At 39.7% G+C, this 19,568-nt stretch overlaps 1 protein-coding gene across 2 annotated transcripts; it reads right to left on the bottom strand.

Annotated features, from left to right (window-relative positions):
* Positions 1-104: 104 nt before the first annotated feature.
* Positions 105-17,959, bottom strand: HEXB (hexosaminidase subunit beta). Of its 2 annotated transcripts, XM_014252262.2 has the most exons (15): positions 17,632-17,959; positions 17,382-17,539; positions 13,992-14,057; positions 13,183-13,229; positions 12,867-12,977; positions 10,233-10,334; positions 8,559-8,688; positions 7,692-7,872; positions 6,625-6,711; positions 5,961-6,033; positions 5,139-5,313; positions 4,207-4,297; positions 3,871-3,975; positions 969-1,075; positions 105-193 (listed from the first exon to the last, which is right to left on the bottom strand). In XM_014252262.2, the coding sequence occupies exons 1-14, from the start codon at positions 17,916-17,918 to the stop codon at positions 1,012-1,014; spliced, it is 1,677 nt and encodes a 558-aa protein (XP_014107737.1). In that variant the 5' UTR covers positions 17,919-17,959; the 3' UTR covers positions 105-193; positions 969-1,011. The 2 variants fall into 2 exon arrangements, with proteins under 2 accessions (XP_014107737.1, XP_005522781.1); XM_005522724.3 differs by lacking the exon at positions 105-193 and having other exon boundaries at positions 890-1,075.
* Between the last annotated feature and the right edge of the window lie 1,609 nt (positions 17,960-19,568).

The raw sequence follows: 19,568 nt of genomic DNA, 5'->3' as shown, positions 1-19,568 counted from the left end.
ATGTACACCAGTGTGTTTGTCTGGGACCAACTGGTGATGGCAAATAATGAGTTAGCAGCTGTACGAACAGACTGCTTTTAACTGTCCAGGGAGGAAGCTTCAAAAGACTCAGCTCAGCTGGCATAACCTTGTGATTGCAATGCAGGGATGCAACCACAAGTTGTCGCTTTGCAAATTCTTATCTTGCGGACATCTGAAATGAGAAGTGATGCAAATCGTTTTCATAGAAATGAGCATTAAGTCCATCTTAATGTGTCACTGGGACTGTTTTCCTAATCTAGTAAATAAAGTTTGTGAAATTTCTATCTATCACTGAAATAACTTTACAGTTTCAGCATTCTGTATCTTGATTTGTTTTCAGCTGTATGAAAGGATATGGTTAATAAGCACTTTACACTGTACAAATTACATGTGCTAGTTTTACTGGTAAAAACCAGGTATGAACCAGAGTTCAGGACTGGGTGTAATTTCTACCTGAGTTTAGCAAGTGAAACGGATACTTCTGCAAATCAAGTAAGAGCTGTGCAAAAAAGAAAAATACAAGAAAGGCGGTTTTTCCATGACAGTAATTCTTACCTACCACCCTGCACTAGGTTGAGAAAGGGTTGGCTTGTTTGTTTACCTTAAGGAATTAGTGAATTAATCTGTAACGGTTCTGATTTGCTATGGGTTGCAATTATCTGGTGTCTTAAAAAAGTGGCAAGTGATACTTAGAAATAAAAAAGATAGTTTGCTCCTAATTTAAATAGTATCTTAGCTTTATTCTTCAACCTCAGTGAAAGAAAATTAGTAACTGGAATTAGTAACTCTATGGTATCAAGTTTCATGACTTCACAGTGAAGAACCCCTATTTCTGAAAGGTTAAAAACAATCATTTTTACTCCAACAAGGCTGTCAAATAATTTTATTTTAAAAGTGAAAATTTAAAGTCTTGATTCAGATACAAAACCACATGTACATATTCATACCCCAGAGGCACTTCAGGCTGTTCACAAGAAGTCTTTGCAGCAGTTATGGCCCTCTTGCTTCATGGGCACAGTATCCAACAAACACTGGCTCAGCTGCTATGCCACGGCTGTTAAAATAAAGCAGAATGGATATGACTGTAATCAAACAACTGACTGCTTGTGCAGGCAGGAAGACAGATACTGGCAATCTATTTTAATAACTATATAAACAAAACTACTCCCAAGAAACAACAGCCGGCCTATTTAGGGAGTGAAAAAGGCCCTATTCTACTTTTGATTGTACTTTTGATTGAAACTCTGTTTCAATCAAAGGCACCAAGCTATTAGCAGAGACCTTGTAAAGCTTAAATTCAGGGGCTAGTTCTTTTTGATGTTCCGCAAAATCTATTGCTTTTATTAAAAAGAAGTCATAAGAAAGGCAAATATAAATCAACTGACATTTACACATTCTCCCATCTCCCAATATCAATGTTTCCTTCATATGCAGCTCTAGTTCCATAATTTTCATTATTTCAGGGGGAGGAGTCAGAGTTTATTTCAGCTGACACTCACAAATTATTCTGTTCTCATGTGGCATTAAAAACTGGCTTATGATGGTGCAGTAAGACAGTATGAAAACATGTTTCAGAGTTAAAGTAGTTGTAAACAACATTCTATTTCTCAAACATTTTAAGACATAGATACTCCCGCTACTAATGTTTAAAAATGGTGCAGTGAAAGAAACGGAATAATAGTTTGCTGAATGATTGCTGCTGCTAAGCAAGACATACTCTTAGTAAAGACAAGGTTTGGTGTCTAGGTCTCTGGAATATATGTCTCTGGAATATATTCTTGTTTCCTTTCTCCCATCACCATTTCTCTGCAATCTGGTCTGCTGTATCATAGAAGGAGCTGAGTTTAGATCTGAATAGTACCTACTGCATTCACAGTACTATTTCAAGAGCAGTGGCCTCACTCTTCAATAGGCAGAGTTACTGTTCTTCCAGTGACTAGTATATAGCTGTTACAACATGCTACCTATCCATTTTCTTTGCTCCCTGGTAACCTGCAGCAGAACAAGCCAGAGCTGTCAGTTCTCTTGGAAAAGCCCCTTGCCCTGCTACAACTGCCACAATCTGTGCATATGTGATGAGTAAAAAAATTAGTAGGAACATAGTCCTTGCATATATGCTAAGACTACAGCAGCCTGATACCAAGTCAGCTCTTTGAGGAAGCCCCATATACATGAAATGTGACAAAAGCAGCTCCATGTAATGTTCATTTCATCACTGGAAAGGGAATGGTTTCTCTAGTGTTTTTCTGGTTCAAAACCTGTCTAAAAAGAATCATTTTCAGGACAACATACCTTTTTTATTAAGGTAGTTACTTTCTAACAGGAATTGTTCATCCTATGCCAGCAAAGCAGTTTTTCCTTAGACTATCTGCTGCTAAATATGTACAACAAGTACAGGGAGTAGTCCTTAGTCTGCCCCTGCATTCTGCATCTCTTATGCCAGCAGTAGCAGAGCAGCTGCTGTCATCTGGACCAGTTCCCTGTACAACAATACAAGTACCAGTGTTAAGGAAGAAGATGCAGATGCAACAGTGAAGTCAATCCAGGTCCGGGAACAGCATAGTTTAGTTCACTGTAGAACCCTAATCCTAGTGGCACAGCCACTGTACACTTAACTGTTCAGCTGTAGCAGTGTTTTCCTGAGCTCCACAAAGAGATGCACCAACCTGCTAAGTAACAGGACAGAAGTTTTGAAATCCCTATAATCTTGCTTTTAACATGTATTTGTCAACTCTCTTAATATATCTATTTTTCTCATGACTGTAGGAGATATCACAATTTACATACAGCTATTTTCCTACATCATTATTTTAAATTAGTTTGAAATAACTCAGTTAAGTCAAAACTTTCAAGTCCTTCAGTCACTCTTGATTAAAGAGTGACAGTAAGCTAAACATATACTATATACTCTAAAGTGACTCCAATGGATAATCATGCTAAGATATCTACATGTCTCATGAACATGAGCAAAGAGCTTGAGTTTCAAGTGCTGACTGTAACTGCTACTGTATCTGCCTTGAACTACTACCACACAGAGTTGAGATTTTCAATGAGTTGTCATAAACTTATGTAGAGAAACAAAATGGTATGTTTCATGCTTGCTGCAGTTCAACTATCCAGCTCTCTGACTGTATACTTCAAAAGTGGAGTCAAACTTGGACTTAAAACCTAGAAATCACTCATATCTCTGAATGTAAAACTGTGAATGTAAAAAAAAAACATTAGCAATAAATAACCAGTAACTTGTCTAGGTACATTTTAGGAAAGAACTGGGAGAAGAATGTTATTGTTACTGTAAACAAAGTCACTTTATAAATTAATTAAAATTTCTCATGGACTGCTTATCCACCCCTCTCAGCCTCTAAAGTAAGGCAACACCTGAAAGAATAGCTTGCCCAAGTTCAACTCTCATGCAAACAGCTCCAATAGATTACCTGCTGCAGGTCATTAATTATAAACATAATAAACAATAACACCACCTTTTTTTTTAGAAGTCTGCTTTTCCTTCTGTCAGTGCATTCTTCCCACATACCCTTTAATATAATTTTTGTCTGAAATAACTCAATCATGGTGTTTTTCCTTTACAGGAAAGAAAAACACAGATGAGTCCTAGTATTTCACTGAAAGGGAGTTCTAACCATTTTAGTTGCAAAACTGTCCAGAGCTCCTGTCTTAATGTATCTGTCTTCCTCTTCAGTGGCTACAAAACCAAATGGGATTGCATTTACTGTCAGGTTAAACTGCTAGCTCTTTTCCCTTCATCTCCAGACCAGGAGTTCATGCCTGTACCTTTATTCCATTGGTTATAAAACCCGAGAACCAAGATACACTGTAGCTACTAAATCTTACCGGAGCATGCGGCATCGATGATTAGTTAGCCTTTTGTAGGCATCCTGCAAGTTGGTCACATTACTGCTGCTCCAGAGTCTTTCCCCAACAGCACTTGCTCGAGGCCTGTAAAGGTATTCTTAGTTTTAGAGTAGGTATGGTCTATAACCCAGAATGGTTAATTATTTTTTTTTTAATACCAGGTCTAATATAATACTTTAATACCCAGAGGCATTAATTTGCATAGCTGCTTAGGTTCACCACAGAGCATTGTTACCACCAGCATACAGTCCTGTGGGATTAATTAATGCTTCTTGTAGCTGTCTTTTTAAAATCTAATGTAGAAGCAGTCCATACCATAATCTTGGTGTCAGGTTAGTTGCATCCACAAACTCCCCCCATAGGCAGGCTTCTCCGCCTATTAAAAGTTTCTTCTGTTTTTCAGATCCTGAATTCAAAGCAGAAAGTCAGCATTTCTCTCTGTCCAGATGATGGGCATATATCAACAGATATATAGATATATCTATATATCTAATATAGATACATCTATATAAATATAGATATATTTATATTCAGTTGTTTTCATATAAAATATCTACCCTGAGCAGTTAGTTACATTTTGATAGTCTTGTTACTGAATGTGAGAACCACCAAGCATTTGCCCTGAGGAGACATTTCTCTGCTCTGTCAGAAAGATTTACCTTTCATGCTTTGAAGAGATTCCTGTTTTTTGACATTTCTCAGGGATTTAAATCCTGATAAAAACTGTTCATTCTATCACACGCAGAACATTCCTTGAAAAAATTACTTAGTTGGGTATTCTTAATGAGCTCTGAGAACTCCCTTTCACAAAATGAAAGCCCCAAGCAAGTGTAAAAGATGTTTGTATCAACTTTAGATACAGGGAGAGAACATGCCTTTTTCTCCATCAGTTTAACACTCATGAAGCTTGGGAATATAAATTCAGTGTCTATCTACAAACAACCATTTTGCACAACTCTGCTCCTATAGCGTCTGCCCACCTAGTCCGGCATTCTATCTTATGCAAATACCAGTATCAGACGCTTGAGGAAGGTAACACCTTTCCCTGTGAGAAGTGAAAGTTCCTTTTTTTTTTTTCTTTAACATTTAAGTTTTCCAGAATTATAGCTGACCATAATTCTTCTGATGATACTATAATCACAGTGATGGAATAGCCACTCTGAACAGCCCTATTTTTTCCATTTACACTGGACTATAAACCAAGGAGTGTCATGCACAGAACATGCATATAAAAAGAAGTAACAAACCAGGGAAGTTAAGTGGTTCAACACTGTAGTATTTCTTCCAGTCTTGCCCATAACTTATGTAGTCTAAGTACCAGGGTGCTGACAGGACAGCAGTGAACCCAGCTCCAGTGACACTGCTCAGTTCATGAGCATAGTTATTTGCCTTCCACACTTGAACTACAGTGTCTGGTTTCAGCTAGAAGAGAAAAGACAAAATAAACTAACCAGCTTAACCCACAAACATTAATGGCAATCCTAATTGCTGTTATCAAGGAAAAGGATCATGAATTTCAAAACTCTCTATTTTGTTTTGAAGAGGAACATTTTGGAAACTACCTTTTGTCATCCCTTCCCTCCCCCCCAAGTCTAAAGCTGATTAGCTCTTTGCTTGTTTTAAACACCCAACTAGAGTGAAGCCTAGGTTATACTACAGACAGTTAATGCACTAAGCGGATTCGTACAAGCACCACATATCTGACCAGCTCTTAATAGCTGAGCATTTGGTGTTAATAGTCCAGACACATAGAGACACATGAGAAAAAAAAACTGAAAGAAAACTCATAGAAACTTCTCTACCCTTTACTCTGATGCTTTAAAGGATATTATACTAACTGTGTTCACCTTTAAAAAGCACTTCAATGTCCCTGTTTTACCTATTACATATTCAATACGTGGTAATTTCAAGGGATTGAAATTACTCACAGCTGGAGAGACTTGCTAATGTCAGTAGTCTTGCTTTAACTCTTAAGAGACAAGGCCAGATCTACTTAATAGTCTGCTTTGGAAGCCTCACACAATATTCTGCTGTTGTGCAAGAGTACCTTACTTATTTTCCCATCTTACCTGCGCTTTGTGATCAAACACTTCTTGCCAGACCATTTGTCCTTTGTTGTAGGAGGAAACAATGTCCAAAATGCTAGAATTTAGAAATAAGATCAGGTTTGCGAACTTCAAGGAGGTAAGTATAAGCACTCAAAGTAGAGCAACATTTCCTACCGCAAGGCACATCAGATTGTTCCCACCACTACACAGGGGACCAAGAAAAAGCAGGTTGTTCTGGTTTTGGCCTTCAGTGCTCTGTCTTGCAGAGCATGTTCTACCATGTAGAACAATGTGCACATGCATTAACACAAACTGATGTCCAAAACTACCAGCAACTCATTTAGTCACAGGGTGACTAAATCTGTGTTATTTAAGGAGAGAAAGAAATCCCACCAAAAACTTCCACACCCTGTGTGCTGACATTACTACAGAAACCTAATTTAAGATACTCAATAGATTAACTGTATGTGTAAAACTAGCCTACATATCCATGCTGTGTCCCAAGTTTTAAAGCTATGAACTTCAGACCTGCTATTTTAAAATGAAATGGATAGTCCCAAATATTAATTATATTTAATTTTTCAAGATAATGTAGATATTAATTTAGCTTCCATATCTGCACCTCAATGCCACCCTCAAATAATGGCTGTGAAAAACTGAGCAAGAATTAAAAAAACCAACATACTTCTGAACATAGTAAGATTCCAGTTTAGCATAGTCAGTGCCAAAACCTCGCTTCTTCATGAACTCTTTCACTTCAGGGTTAGATTTCCTTAAATAATAACAAGAAAATAAGTTTTAAAAAAATATTTTTGTTATGTTTTAAACTGGATTTCCTAATCATTTCTACTTATCCAGAGCACATTGATGCCTTAGGCATGCCACAGACTGGCAGAGCACCATCTAACATGACTTAGATATTTTGAAAGGATTTCATCCTGATTTGAAATAAAGCCAATGGACCTAATTCTCTGGTAAATCTGCTGGAGTCTGTTCTGAAGTGGTCCCTGGCAGGCTGCCTCAAACTCGTAAGAGCTTTGGGGCTCCTGGCATCTCAGCAATTTGTGCCAAGGTTATCAGCAGTCTGAGAACTCAACAATTTTGTGTTTCTACTACATAAAAAAAACCAACGTTTTTGTGTTAAAGCATTTGTCAGAAGTTTTCCTTCTCAATAAAAATTAAATCATGTCCTGAGTTTGGATTTGATCTTTAAAGAGAATGTAGAAATACTAGCTAGATCAATTGCAATACTCATCAAATTGCTCCAAGTTCTTTATTATTAGTTAGGCTCTTCAGCAGAGAGACTCCAAAATATTCAACATCCACAACTGAATTAATACATGCTGTACTTCTAATACAAACACACATGAATCTGGTAGTTCTTACTGTTACCAGATTTTCTAGTGGGCAGAACTCAATGTAAACATCTACTTTAACACAAATCATTTAAATGTTGATTTTCTTACCTAGTACTTTTCTAACATACTAATTCTCTGTTCTGCCAGGGTAAATTTTCAAAAAGAAATCCTTTAGAATAACTGAATATTTATGAAACTATGAATCAAAGCAAAATTCTGCACATCAGTTGCTTTTTGAGACTCACAAATGATCTGCCTGTAAATAGTTACAGAGGTAGGAGTGGAGATCTTTCACTTATGCAGTGAAAACTCTTATGCAACTGGGTTCCATAATTGATGGAGGTGGACAAGTTTAGGAGGCACTAGATATTTGTTCCTTGAGTTGTCACCATACCAACAACTGAAGTCCACTTCATCTCCTCCCAAATGAATGAATTCATCTGGAAATACATTGCTGATCTCTTTAAAGAACTTAGTCATGAAGTCGTAAGTTGTATTCCAAACGGGATTTACAGGTCCAAAGGACCCAGTTGGCTGTCCTCCACTGTAACAAGGAGTGAGAAGATCTTTTTGACCTAATAAAAACATTAATAGATGATATTCAGCTTCATGTTGCTATGCTAACTTTGCTAGCAGGAAGAAGCAGTTAGCCATATTAAAAAGGTAAATACTCATGACCTGAGTGCTCATTTGTTTTAAGTATAATCATATAGAGGCAGGATGAAGTAAGACAACTTGTAAAAGGTTAAAGAATCCTCTAAGTGGCAATCAGAACTTTGACTTTCAGATCTATAATTTAACACACACTAATATATGCAACATGGCACAATACCTGCAAATCAGTATTTGGATAACTACTCGAACAAAAAAAAAAAAAAAAAGGCTTTAATAAATATCATTCAGATGGAAGCCAGTTAGAAGGCCAAACATAATGAGTGTGCTTCAGAGGCTTTTTTTCTCTTTTTATTACTCTGCTTTTCTAACACCTAAGTCAGTGTGAGCTACATAGCTCAAGGCAGAATGAAGCCTAAAGCAAAATGTATCTGTCCCCTTGCACACACACACCTAGCATAGAACATGTCAACTTTCTTCATTAATTTTATTTCCTGTAACCTGTAAAGGTCATGACATCCCTTTGTGCCTCTTCCTTACCTCTTATCAAGGGTGCTCTGAAGCACTTTATTGGTTACTTCTTAAAAACTTAACTTGCTTGCTACTACTTACCACAATCTCTTAATAATGAATACTTTCTTGGGCATACCTTTTCCCCAGGACTGTGTGTGTCCTGGCGTATCAAACTCCGGGATAACTCTGATGCCTCTTAACCGGGCATACTCAATCACCAGGCGGACATCAGTAGGAGTATAGATGAGGTTAGAGGAGTATGCCCCCTGTAAAATATTCACATTTAGAGACAACACATTATATCAGCAGATGATAGAATATGGACGGAAGACTTAGACTGGAGAGCAGTTCTACAAGTTGGCTGTGGTTTATCAACTGCACAGACAGAATTTTCACTTAACTTGTGCAGAGGAGAAAACCAACAGACTCACAGCACTGAGACAGATCTCCTTGAGGAGACCTTCCTCTCCTCCTTAGCACACAGTTACTGAAGAACACACAAAGCTAGTTTCTTTTCCTTCAAAATTCTGAAGATATGGTTTTTAATTCTTCTGCACAGAGGCAAGTTATTTTTGCCCATTAGCTCTGAAACATAACATGCAAGACCAATGGAAAAATTCTGCCAAGTCAGAAAGAACTTCCAACATTTCTGCTTCTAGGCTTTGATACAGGGACCAGCTTAGCATTAGGACATGTTTCTTTTGTGACACTAAATTTGAGTGTAATTCCACTCCCACACAGCCAACAAATGTGACAATGACCCAGATGACCACAGTTTGGTGAAACAGATGCTTGCCAAATAGCCAAACTACACAAGAATACATCATGACTCTTCGTGATTAATAGCACCTTAAGCTTCTGTTTATCCGAAAATGGTTTCCAAAGCTGAGTTACTCAAAAAAGGAAACAGTAGACAAGAAGCCTTTCAAAGAGAACCTTGTTGAGACAAAGATCATCTCCATCTCTCTAGCTGTCAGTAGGATTAACAACTCTAACTAGGATTAAGAACTCTACTAGAGTTTGCCTTTACTAGACAAAATCTGACCACATTATGCAACATCTACAATTTTTGAATTATAAAATTCTTCATAGCATCTGCTCAAGCTCTGGCAACAAAATTTTCATGGGGGTCAGATTCTAGCAAGCATTTTAAAACAGAGTCACAAATCTTATACTTAGGCTTAGTCTACTTAACTATTCTTAACTACTTAACTGCGTTTGATTTGGCTCCTACTGTACAGTGACTGAGCAAGGACCTCATGATGGCTCTCACTAATGTAACAAAGACTACTATGTGTCTAGAAATAAAGAGACACATTCCAGTGTATTTGTTTCTCGGATCTCTTACAGACATGGTGTGTTTTGTAAAGCTAACTAGGTGTCAGACAGGCCAAAAGCACTATTGCAGTGGTTATTTCCTGCCAAAAGCTGGCAGGAAAATCTTGTACATTTGTTTGAGTGGCAGAAGTCTACCAGTTAAAGAAACCCATCAAGAGAAATCCAAGCAGTGTTACTGTTATTTGCATACCATTAGTGTTCAAAGGCCTGCAAACACTGAGGATCATTCAGAAAATGTGCACAGAAGAGTAAAGGTGGTCATTTGCCATGTACCCAAAAGAAGACTTAAAAATGGTCCCCACAGAAACTCAGGCAGGATCCAAAATGTGGATTTGCTGGTTACTGGTCCCATGGTACTGTTTTACAATCTGCCAAAGCAGATGTACTCAAGCATTGGTAAACTACATTTTATTTTCATGAAATATTTGCCAGAATTCTGCCCTTCCACCCTGCTCCAATGATGTTCACTCACCTTATCACTTAATTCAGGGAAATAAATGCTCTGGTAAGGGAAGGACTGATCGTCTACTATATGCCAGTGGAGAACATTGAACTTATTAAAAGCCATGGCATCCTGTAACAAATAATGCAACAGTCTAGTTAAACACTTCATTCTCATACAAAATCTATGCAAAAAGTGGTCTTATACCAGCATATGATGCTTAGAGCAACAACTAAAAAAGACAAAAACCTCAGCCAAACCAAACCACCAACCAAAACCCATCAGTCCACCCACCAACAAACCAAAAAAAGCATTCTTTCACTAAAGCCTAGTAAACACATATCTCTAACTGCTCCACCCCTCTGCAATTTGTTTTCACCACTGCTGTCAACAAACTCTTGATCTGACCCCCATTCTACCAGCCTGTGTAGTATGAACTGCTATGAACACTTACAATTTTTTTCTACTTCAGAACACATACCCTGAGATTAGCTCAGGCGCGTACAGCATGGTGCTACTAACACCAAGGTGGCAGGTTTGACCTCCATGTGGTCCATTCACTTAAGATTTGGACTTGATGATCATTGTGGGTCCCTTCCAACAAAGATGGTTCTGTGGGTAATTCTCTATGCACCATCAGCTGTTTCAGCTTACAGAAAAGCTTATACTTCTATAACTAAATACCTTGGACTTGGAAACAGAACAGCATGAAAGTTTCCTATTACATCATACATCCCTTGTCACTAGTGACTTCTGCAGAATCCACTTCAAATGCATGCAAAATAAACCATGCATTTTCCCTACAAAAGACAGTGTTTCTTTTGTTTTCATTCATAACAGTGTCAACTCTTCCCTTTTTTTTGATCTTGAAGATAATCAAGATCAATATTAACACACTTATTTTAGAATTACGACTCCAGTTGGACAGTTAGACACATACCTCGAGTTATGCTGGCTTGTTAGTCACTAGGAGGGTGTGCTGTGAGCAGACCAAATAAGTGTTTACATCGCTCATGATTGACTGCAACACAGGTGCTCCCAATTCTTTGCCATAATACAATTGTTTCCACCACCCACTCTTCCCATTCTTTTCTTACCTAGGTGTATTTAAAGAGGTGATAAAATCTCTTCAGAAACTCCCACCAAACACAAAGGAAGATTCATATCTTGTCCATTCCCCAAATTTATGTCTTCTGTTTCATGACACTGCAGATGTTTTAATTGCTCTCTCTTCATGCCTTTCTAAAAAATACTATCCTTCTACATAGAAAATTACATCTCTGGACCTTCAGTTCAACTATTCCTTCCTCAAGGACAAATGCCCTTCCTGGAAATACAGTGCAGCAGTTGAACACAAACACGAAATGTACTTTAACTGCTGCCCTAAGTTTCTAATCATCACATGTCAGAGAAGAGATTACTGACGCTTTTTATTAGTCTGGACGCAACCAGGCACAGAGGTGGGAGGAAAAGCATACTTGTTCTTATTCCAGCAAACAGCATGAAATGTAGCTTTGATAATGTATTGGAGACAGACATGCAATTTAAAGAAAGAAAGTAGAATAGCAGCAGTTACAGAAACACAAACACAGTTAGAAATGCAAGTCTCTTTGGATATCTCTTTCAGACAAGACAAAAAATATTGACACAAATATTTGAGACCTTGAAGAACCCTCTTTCGCAAATGCTACATGAGCATAACCTGCTGAACAGGCACTGACCTTGAATGAGAAAACAAGTGGTAAATACCAAAAGGACAAGTTCTGAGCATAATTCAAGGATTACCTCAGAAATTAAAGACTGTTTTTATCTGCACTCTTTCTGCCTATCTTAAACATGTTTTTCCAAGTTCTGCAACATGTTGGGGAAATTTTGAATATTATTTCATCTTGGAGAAGCAAGACAGAGACAACACAGAAAACTGCCTGTTCCTCCACTTCAACTAACTAAATAATCCCACCTACAATGACTTCAACAAAAAATAAATGAAAAGGGGAGTGCAAAACAGTAAAAACCTCAGCTTTGGCTGTTAAGCTTATACAAATCACCTTTCCATTAGGGCTGGAACACATTAATTCTTAATGTGCTCACTTAAGCTTTTTGGAGGTAGTTTTGTTTGGTTTTATTGGTTAGTCTGAGCTTATTTTTCAGTAGCTTCCAGTGAACATTTTCGATTTTCTTCCTTGCTCTATAGTACTTAATTACTGGCTTGCACTTAGCAGCCTAAGGAAGGACTCCCAAAGCCTGCTGCTGGACTACTAAAGTCTGCTCCAAAAGACTGGAGTTTTCCTGAAATCACTGGCACTGAAGCTAGAATTCACAAGGTATCCCTTGTACTGCTTGATGACAGTCAGATGTCTCAAAACATGCTTCCAAGAAATAATACATAAGCTGGTTTAAGCATCAGAAAACACAGAGAATCCAAGGTACCAAAAACACCAGTCTCATTTAACTCTCAGATTCAATAATCACTGTGTCTGCCTACTTGATTTCTCTCCAGTCTATGTTCAGACCTTTGCTTATCAAAGTTCACTCTGTCCTTTTGAAGTCAGACAGAGGAGATGGGTTCTTCTTTCATACCCGCACCAGCTGCTACCTACTTCAGGGACCAAAATACAACAGCAAAAAGCCTTCAATATTAATGATACAAAACTGCCTACTTACCAGGTTTGTAAGAATAGATTTCAATGGTAAATAATGCCTTGAAGTATCTAATAAGACTCCTCTATGAGCAAATCTTGGGAAGTCATTGATTTCAGATTCATTGACAAGAAACTATGAGAACAAGATTCAAAAATTAGAATTTTATTTTATTTTGATACTCATAATTTCAAACAGGAAATACTTTTTCTTATTCAGAAAATTATTATTGGAAATATGCAATAAACTGAAATGTTGCTGAATGAAACAGGTAGATCTGTTGTTTCTAGAAAAGCACTCAGTTATCAGGACAGTGGATTTACCTAACAGCCATACTTACACTTCCATAGTCATCTTCATGAACCAACTGGCTGAAGGTTTCCAAACCTGGAAAAATATCCAAGAAAGGGATCTCAAAACCCAGTACTTGCCCTTAAAATTTTAGTTAAACAGCACCATAACCATTTGCAGGCATTCACATAGCCAGAAATAATGCTTTGTGGCTGAGTTTCTTTCTCTTTAGCACAGTTCCCTTAATTGCTCAAGCATCACCATTTAAAAAATTCTGGAGAAAACCATTAAAATTCTCTATTTTGCAGATACTGAATACTTGTGCTACTGTTCAGCTGCAGCAGATTAATTCCCAAATAGTAAGAAAGTTACTGTGAGCAAGGTGGGAATTTCTGGTCTTGTACATCTATTCCTGTAATTTCTGGAACTGGTGAAGTTTGTAATTCAGCATGAAAAATCTGTTGATTTATAATATACAGACTTAGAATTCCAGTAAGAACAGCAGACTTAAATGTAAGGATTATTATTATTCTTTGCGATGTATTCAGCATGTCCACTTTATAGGTGCAGTCAGAAAATAATCTGTTCACACTGTAGTTTAGAAAGCTTTTTGCTTGACCTGGCTTATTTCGGGCACAGCCAGAATGTACTCACAGTGTGCCCACTGGATCTGAGATGCTGAGCATCTGGACCAAGGGTCTAAATCATACACATCTGAGTATCCCTCTGGCCTTACTAAGCTTACTTCCAATGAAGTACTGAATGAGGACAAGACTCAGATGTTAGCTAGTTCTTGGTCTGCCATGAAATTTGCAAAAAGCCTAAACAAATAGCTTAATGTGAAAAACATCGGCTTACCTCTCAAAGCACCCCACACTTCAGAAGCTTTCAGTATAGCCACAGGCTCAGTTACAGTTAAATGGTCTAAAGAAAAGAAAAATAATGCTTACTCATCAAGAATGAATTAATTGATAGGGCAATACCAAAAGGCATTAAAAATATTCTTCAAGTGAGAAGAATCCCTCACACGTTTCCCTTTGTGTATTAAATTCCAACCGATCCTGCTTTAAATGGTGACAGCATGCAATTATTTTTCATCTATGTTTTCCTATAAAAGCAAAGTACTGTTCAGAGAGTCAACAGCTAATGAAAAAGAAGATAAAAGAAGTAAGGTACTTAATAAGGGCAATGTTAAAATATTATACATGAGCCAAAATTCCAGCAAAGTTTAATCCAATTGATTTAAAACAGACTGTATTTTTCCATTTAAGACATATGTGATAAGGTTTGGGTGGCTAAGCCAAACCAATTCATAAATTCTCCTTTTACCTTCCTTTTATATAGTTTATGGTTACATGTTTTTTTTAGAGATATAATTTGTCATATATTGTCAAGTGCTTACTATTAAGGTCTCAATACAAAGAAAAAAAATTACAAATCAAAATACACAATCACAGAATATGCTGAGCTGGAAGGGATGCATCAGGATCATTGAGTCCAACACTTGGACAAGACACCCCCAAGAGTCACACCATGTGCCTAAAAGCATTATTCAAATGCCTCTTGAACTCTGTCAGGCTTGTGCTGAGACCACTTCCCTGGGGAGCCTGTTCCAGTGCCCAGCCACAGCCCAGGTAAAGAAACTTCTTGATATCCAGCCTAAACCTTCCCTCACTCAGCTTTGTGCTGTTACCTCAAGTGCTGTCACTGATCATGAGAGTGAAGAGATTCAGGACCTGCCCCTCAGCTTCCCCTCTTCAGGATGTTGACCACAGTGGTGTCTCCCCTCAGTTTCCTCCAGACTGAACAGACCAGGTGACCTCAGCCCTTTTTCATACATCTTCCTCTCAAGGCCCTTCACCACCCTCATGGCTCTCCTTTGGACACTCCCCAATAGCTTCACACCTCTCTTATAGAGAGGCACCCAAAACTGCCCCCAGCACTCGATGTGAGGCCACCCCAACTCAGAGCAGAGCAGGACAATCCCCTCCACTGCTGGGCTGATGCTGTGCCTGATGCACCAACAGGGTGCCAGGTCACCCTCTTGACCTGAGCACCCGTATGGGGGCAGTGAGATGAAGTACGGTTAAGTAAAATGAAGAATGGTACCTGAAGGAATCCATAACAATCCTCCCTTAAGTTTGAGTACTGAAGTACAGTACAAAGTACTAGTGAAAAAAATAGCTAAAATTATTTTGGTTTTGAATTTAAGGTGATTCAGTAGATTTTAGAGAAGAAACAAATATATTTCAAGTATTTTTTAAAATCACATACACATATATTCACATCTATATAGATATCTATATATATACATCTATATAGATATATCTATATAGATAGATATCTATATATAAAAATATATAGATTTATATTAGTATTCAAACATCAAAGCAATAATTGCACAGCTGAAACAGAAGAGAAAAAAAATCAAAGGTCTGAATTACTGTACAATGACTTATTTCATCTGTGTTAGTATGAAAGAATGGTTGGCTACAATTTACACAGTTCAAACATTTATCTAAATTACCAAAGAACAGCTATCCGTGCTAACCAAAGCAAAGATTACACATACTGGAAGAAAGAGAATTTAGAAGACTACTGCAATTTTTGCAGGTAAACAGTAGGTAAAATGTGATAGATTGTCAAGGATTTATTTACAACACAGCAGGGTTTTCTTTTTTTCTGAAAAAAAGGTATCATACCTTAAATGAAGTTGGAAAATGCTGCAATAAGCTACTTGAAACATTTTACACGAACAGTCAAGAACTCAGAAGACAGGAGGGAAGATAACCTGCCCATTGATTACAAATCCAATACTCTTGCTACAAGACACTCTTGCTACCAGTCCCTGATTGGTCCATACTGTCTTTATTAATGTGCCAGACCACCCAAACCAGCAAGTTGCCAATAACAGCATTTTTCAGAATCTGTACCCTTAAAAAGACAGCCCATTAAAAGCCAAAAAATTCAAACTTGCTTAAGTCTAGAAAGCTCAGCTTATTACATGAAGAAAACATGTTATTTGTAACAGAAAACTTATTTCTCGAAGCAGAAGGAAGAAACTGCCTGCTCTAAAGAATGCAACCTAAAAATCACATGGTCTGACAGATTCCGTGACATAAAACAAGAACCAGCTTAGATTAAAATCTAAAGTTCACAAACCAGTTCAAAGTTCAAATAATAATAAAGCTGCACAATAACCTGACTGGCAGAACAATGTTAAGAGCATTAGCATTTTTGCTGCTATATTTAATTTTCATTGAAATGTACTATAAGCTTGCACATAAAAACTGAACTCTTTGGCTATATGTCCCAAAAGGATTGAGTAAATTTAATATCAGCACATTCTGTCACAAGTCAGGTGGAATTAATACTGCTGCAGATGTATGACTTGAGATTAAAAGGATCTTTTTTCAAAGGATCTGTATCCTGGATACCAAACAACAGAAGATTATCTTGAAACAGGCCTAGATTAACTGAATATGTAGATCTTTGTGTTACCCTCCCAAGACAAAAAACAGTATTATTGCTCAGTCTTATTTCTGTTAAGGAAATTCTCTGGCGATTAGCACTTAAGAGTACTTCTCCATGCTTGTGGACTTCATAAAGATGCATAGAAAAGTAAGTTAAATATAAACATGATTTTAAATCCTTTATTGTATCTACAGGAAGTAGATTTATAGCACTGCAAGACGAATAACAAGTTCAACAAGCACTTTCTGGTTTTCCTGGAAAAACAGGAAATACCATGTATTACTCAGTGTAAGAAGCTTCAATTCAAATGCAGTCATTTCTTAGGAGACCGGTAAGCAGTGACAGCCTTCACCCAATAAATACCCTATACGGAAAGGGATAATCTCCTGACTGTGCACAGATCTCACCAAAGATAGCTGGCTATTGCACACTATGGTATCTCCGATTCCTAGTGCTAGCTGTTAGAAAGGACAGTAGCAGGTAGGCGAGTGAGCTGTATGACAGCTGAACTGCAAAAATCATAGGCGACAGGTGACGAGCTTCATGATTCACTGTGGGCTGAGATTTCCCATAGCATCAAGAGCAAGAATTATCTTCTGGTCGCCACTGTTGTGAAATGTTTTTGTGCACTTCTGAGAGCTCTTGCTTTCCAGTTCCTTAAAGAAACAGACCCAAAACCCTGCTGACTTCTAGACGGGACACGTGATAGGAAAACAAGCGCTTAACGGTGCCGCCTAAGCCGGGGAAGGAGGAGCGCGGTGAGCGGGTACTCACAGGCCTCGCTGGAGGCGAGGTGCGGGTGCCTGTCACAGCCAGGGTCCCCCGCCTCGATCACCACCTGCAGCTGGAACAGCTCGGGCTCCGCTCGGGCAGCCAGCGGCCTGCGGCCCCATGTCCGCCGCCGGGAATGCCCGAACATGTACTCGTAGTACCTGCGGGGAAGCAGAGGCGCCGGCGGGGCCCTGAGGCAGCTGCTCCCGTCCTCGGGCCGCCGCTGCAGCCCCCCGGCCCCGCCGACGCTCACCTGCGGAAGGCATCCTGCAGCAGCCCGCAGTCCGGCCCCGCCGAGGAGCCGGCGCCATGCACCAGCTGGAAGCGGCTGGGCGCTAGCTGCAGCTGGCGAGGGTACGTGCGGACCCACTGCGGCAGCGGCCACAGCGAGTCCTCGGGGACGGCATCTGCCGCCAGCTCCCAGCCGGACGGCTCAGCCTCGGTCCGCGGGGCGCCGTGGCGGAGGCTGGTGCTCACCAGCACGGCGGGCAGCACGACGAGCCCCAGCAGCAACCCAGCCAGACCCATTGCCCTACCCATAGTGGAGCAGCTGCCTCAGCCCGCCCGTTCCTCTCACAGGGCAGCCCGGCTCCGCCTCCGGCGTCACGGAGTCGGTCAGGGCGGGCTCGGGAGCTTCAGTCCCGCCCGCGGGACCGCCCAGTGGCCCCTCGGCGGGAGTGCGGCAGAGTAAGAGGCGTGGGGGGGCATTTTGCTGTGAGTGTTTCACGCTCCTTTGAGGGGTTTTCTCACATAAAAAACCTCTTAGCGCCCAAAGAAGTGCCACGAAGATGGTGGAGGGTCTAGGCGGGAAGCTGTATGAGGAGCGGCTGACGTCAGTTCGTCGCCTCAGGCTGGAGGAGACTGAGGGGAGACCTCACTGTGGTTTTCAGCATTCTCGTGAGGGAAAGCAGAGCGGCAGGTCCCGATCTCTTCACTCGGATAACTAGTGACAGGACTTGAGGTAACAGTATGCAGCTGAGTTAGGAGAAGCTCACGTTATTATCAGGAAAAGGTTCTTCACACACAGGGTGGTTGGGCACTGGAACAGCTCCCCAGGGAAGTGGTCACAGCACCAAGCCTGACAGAGTTCAAGAGCCATTTGAGCAATGCTTTCAGGCACATAGTGTGATTCTTGGGACTGTCCTGTTCAGAGCTGGGAGCTGGATTTCACTGATCGGATGCATCCCTTCCAACTCAGCATATTCCATGACTTCCCATCAGCTGGCACCATGAGGTTCTACACATGACACTGCTATACAGAATAAGGGAGCATGGCTGGGCCAGCTTAATTTCTGTATGGAAAGGGTGTGATGCAGGCCACACTTTTATGAAGGAAATACTCTGCATATCTTGTACTGCTACAGAACAATTTCAGTCTCAGCGGAAACTACTTTTTCACAGGCTTTCTATAGAATATATTACAGGCTATATGGTGAATAAGCAGGAGTCTGAGTTGCAGTGAAGTGGTTTAGCCTTTAACCAAACCTGGTGTTTTGGCCAATCTCAGGGCAAACTTGGGGAAGTTGTTCTGAAGGGTTTGAGAAGAAGGCAAATGAAGCACTTCAAGACTGGAAGTGTTAGTGTCAAGGAATTCAGTCTTTATGACACTTCTAATTGAATGGTTAATTCAAACATTGCAGTGTCATTGTTTGTTGCTTTGGCTAATGCACCAGTTAAACCCACAGCAATGATTCAGGGAGCTGGCACCTGCACTCTGCTACTGTGGGGTAACTGAGGAGCTAGTCAGACATCCTGAAAGGGATGGATCACAAAATATCCCAGTTTTGCCATTTGCTATGCCCAACCATAGAAGTGGAGTGCAAAGGCTTAATGGAAAGTGTTTGATGCAGGCTATCTATAGCAGAATATTATTTAATCTTGTAATGCTAATTTGATATCACCTAATTCTTTATTAGGTGATACCAAAGAGGCACAACAGGACATGACACCTGCAAGCCTGCCCTCCTGCCCCTGCATGCTAGAAGACACATGGAAATGGCAGTGCTGTCCTTTCTGGTACTCTCAATTGTCTCTCAAGAGACAATTGTAACACACTGCTCTTCAAGCTGTGGCAGAGGTTTTCAGCTGCCTGTTACATATACCTTATATCTCTTTCCTTTGCCTGGTGTGATTGTCTCTTCAACTGTGTTGATTAACCTGCTGCCTACCTCTGTTCATCCTTTTAGACGT

The sequence above is a fragment of the Pseudopodoces humilis genome, chromosome 4 (genome assembly GCF_049639895.1).
Source record: "Pseudopodoces humilis isolate 2021_Gansu_Grassland_sample_001 chromosome 4, ASM4963989v1, whole genome shotgun sequence".
In the NCBI taxonomy this organism is placed as follows: domain Eukaryota; kingdom Metazoa; phylum Chordata; class Aves; order Passeriformes; family Paridae; genus Pseudopodoces; species Pseudopodoces humilis.
This window is presented reverse-complemented; position numbering and strand designations above follow the sequence as displayed.

Coding starts and splice junctions, on each gene's coding strand:
- HEXB (XM_014252262.2), bottom strand. CDS start 17,918: ATGGGTAGGGCAATGGGTCTGGCTGGGTTGCTGCTGGGGCTCGTCGTG. Junction 13,230..13,991: donor AGTGTGGGGTGCTTTGAGAG/GTAAGCCGATGT, acceptor ATATTTTTCCAG/GTTTGGAAACCTTCAGCCAG. Junction 12,978..13,182: donor ATGAAGATGACTATGGAAGT/GTAAGTATGGCT, acceptor TTGTTCTCATAG/TTTCTTGTCAATGAATCTGA.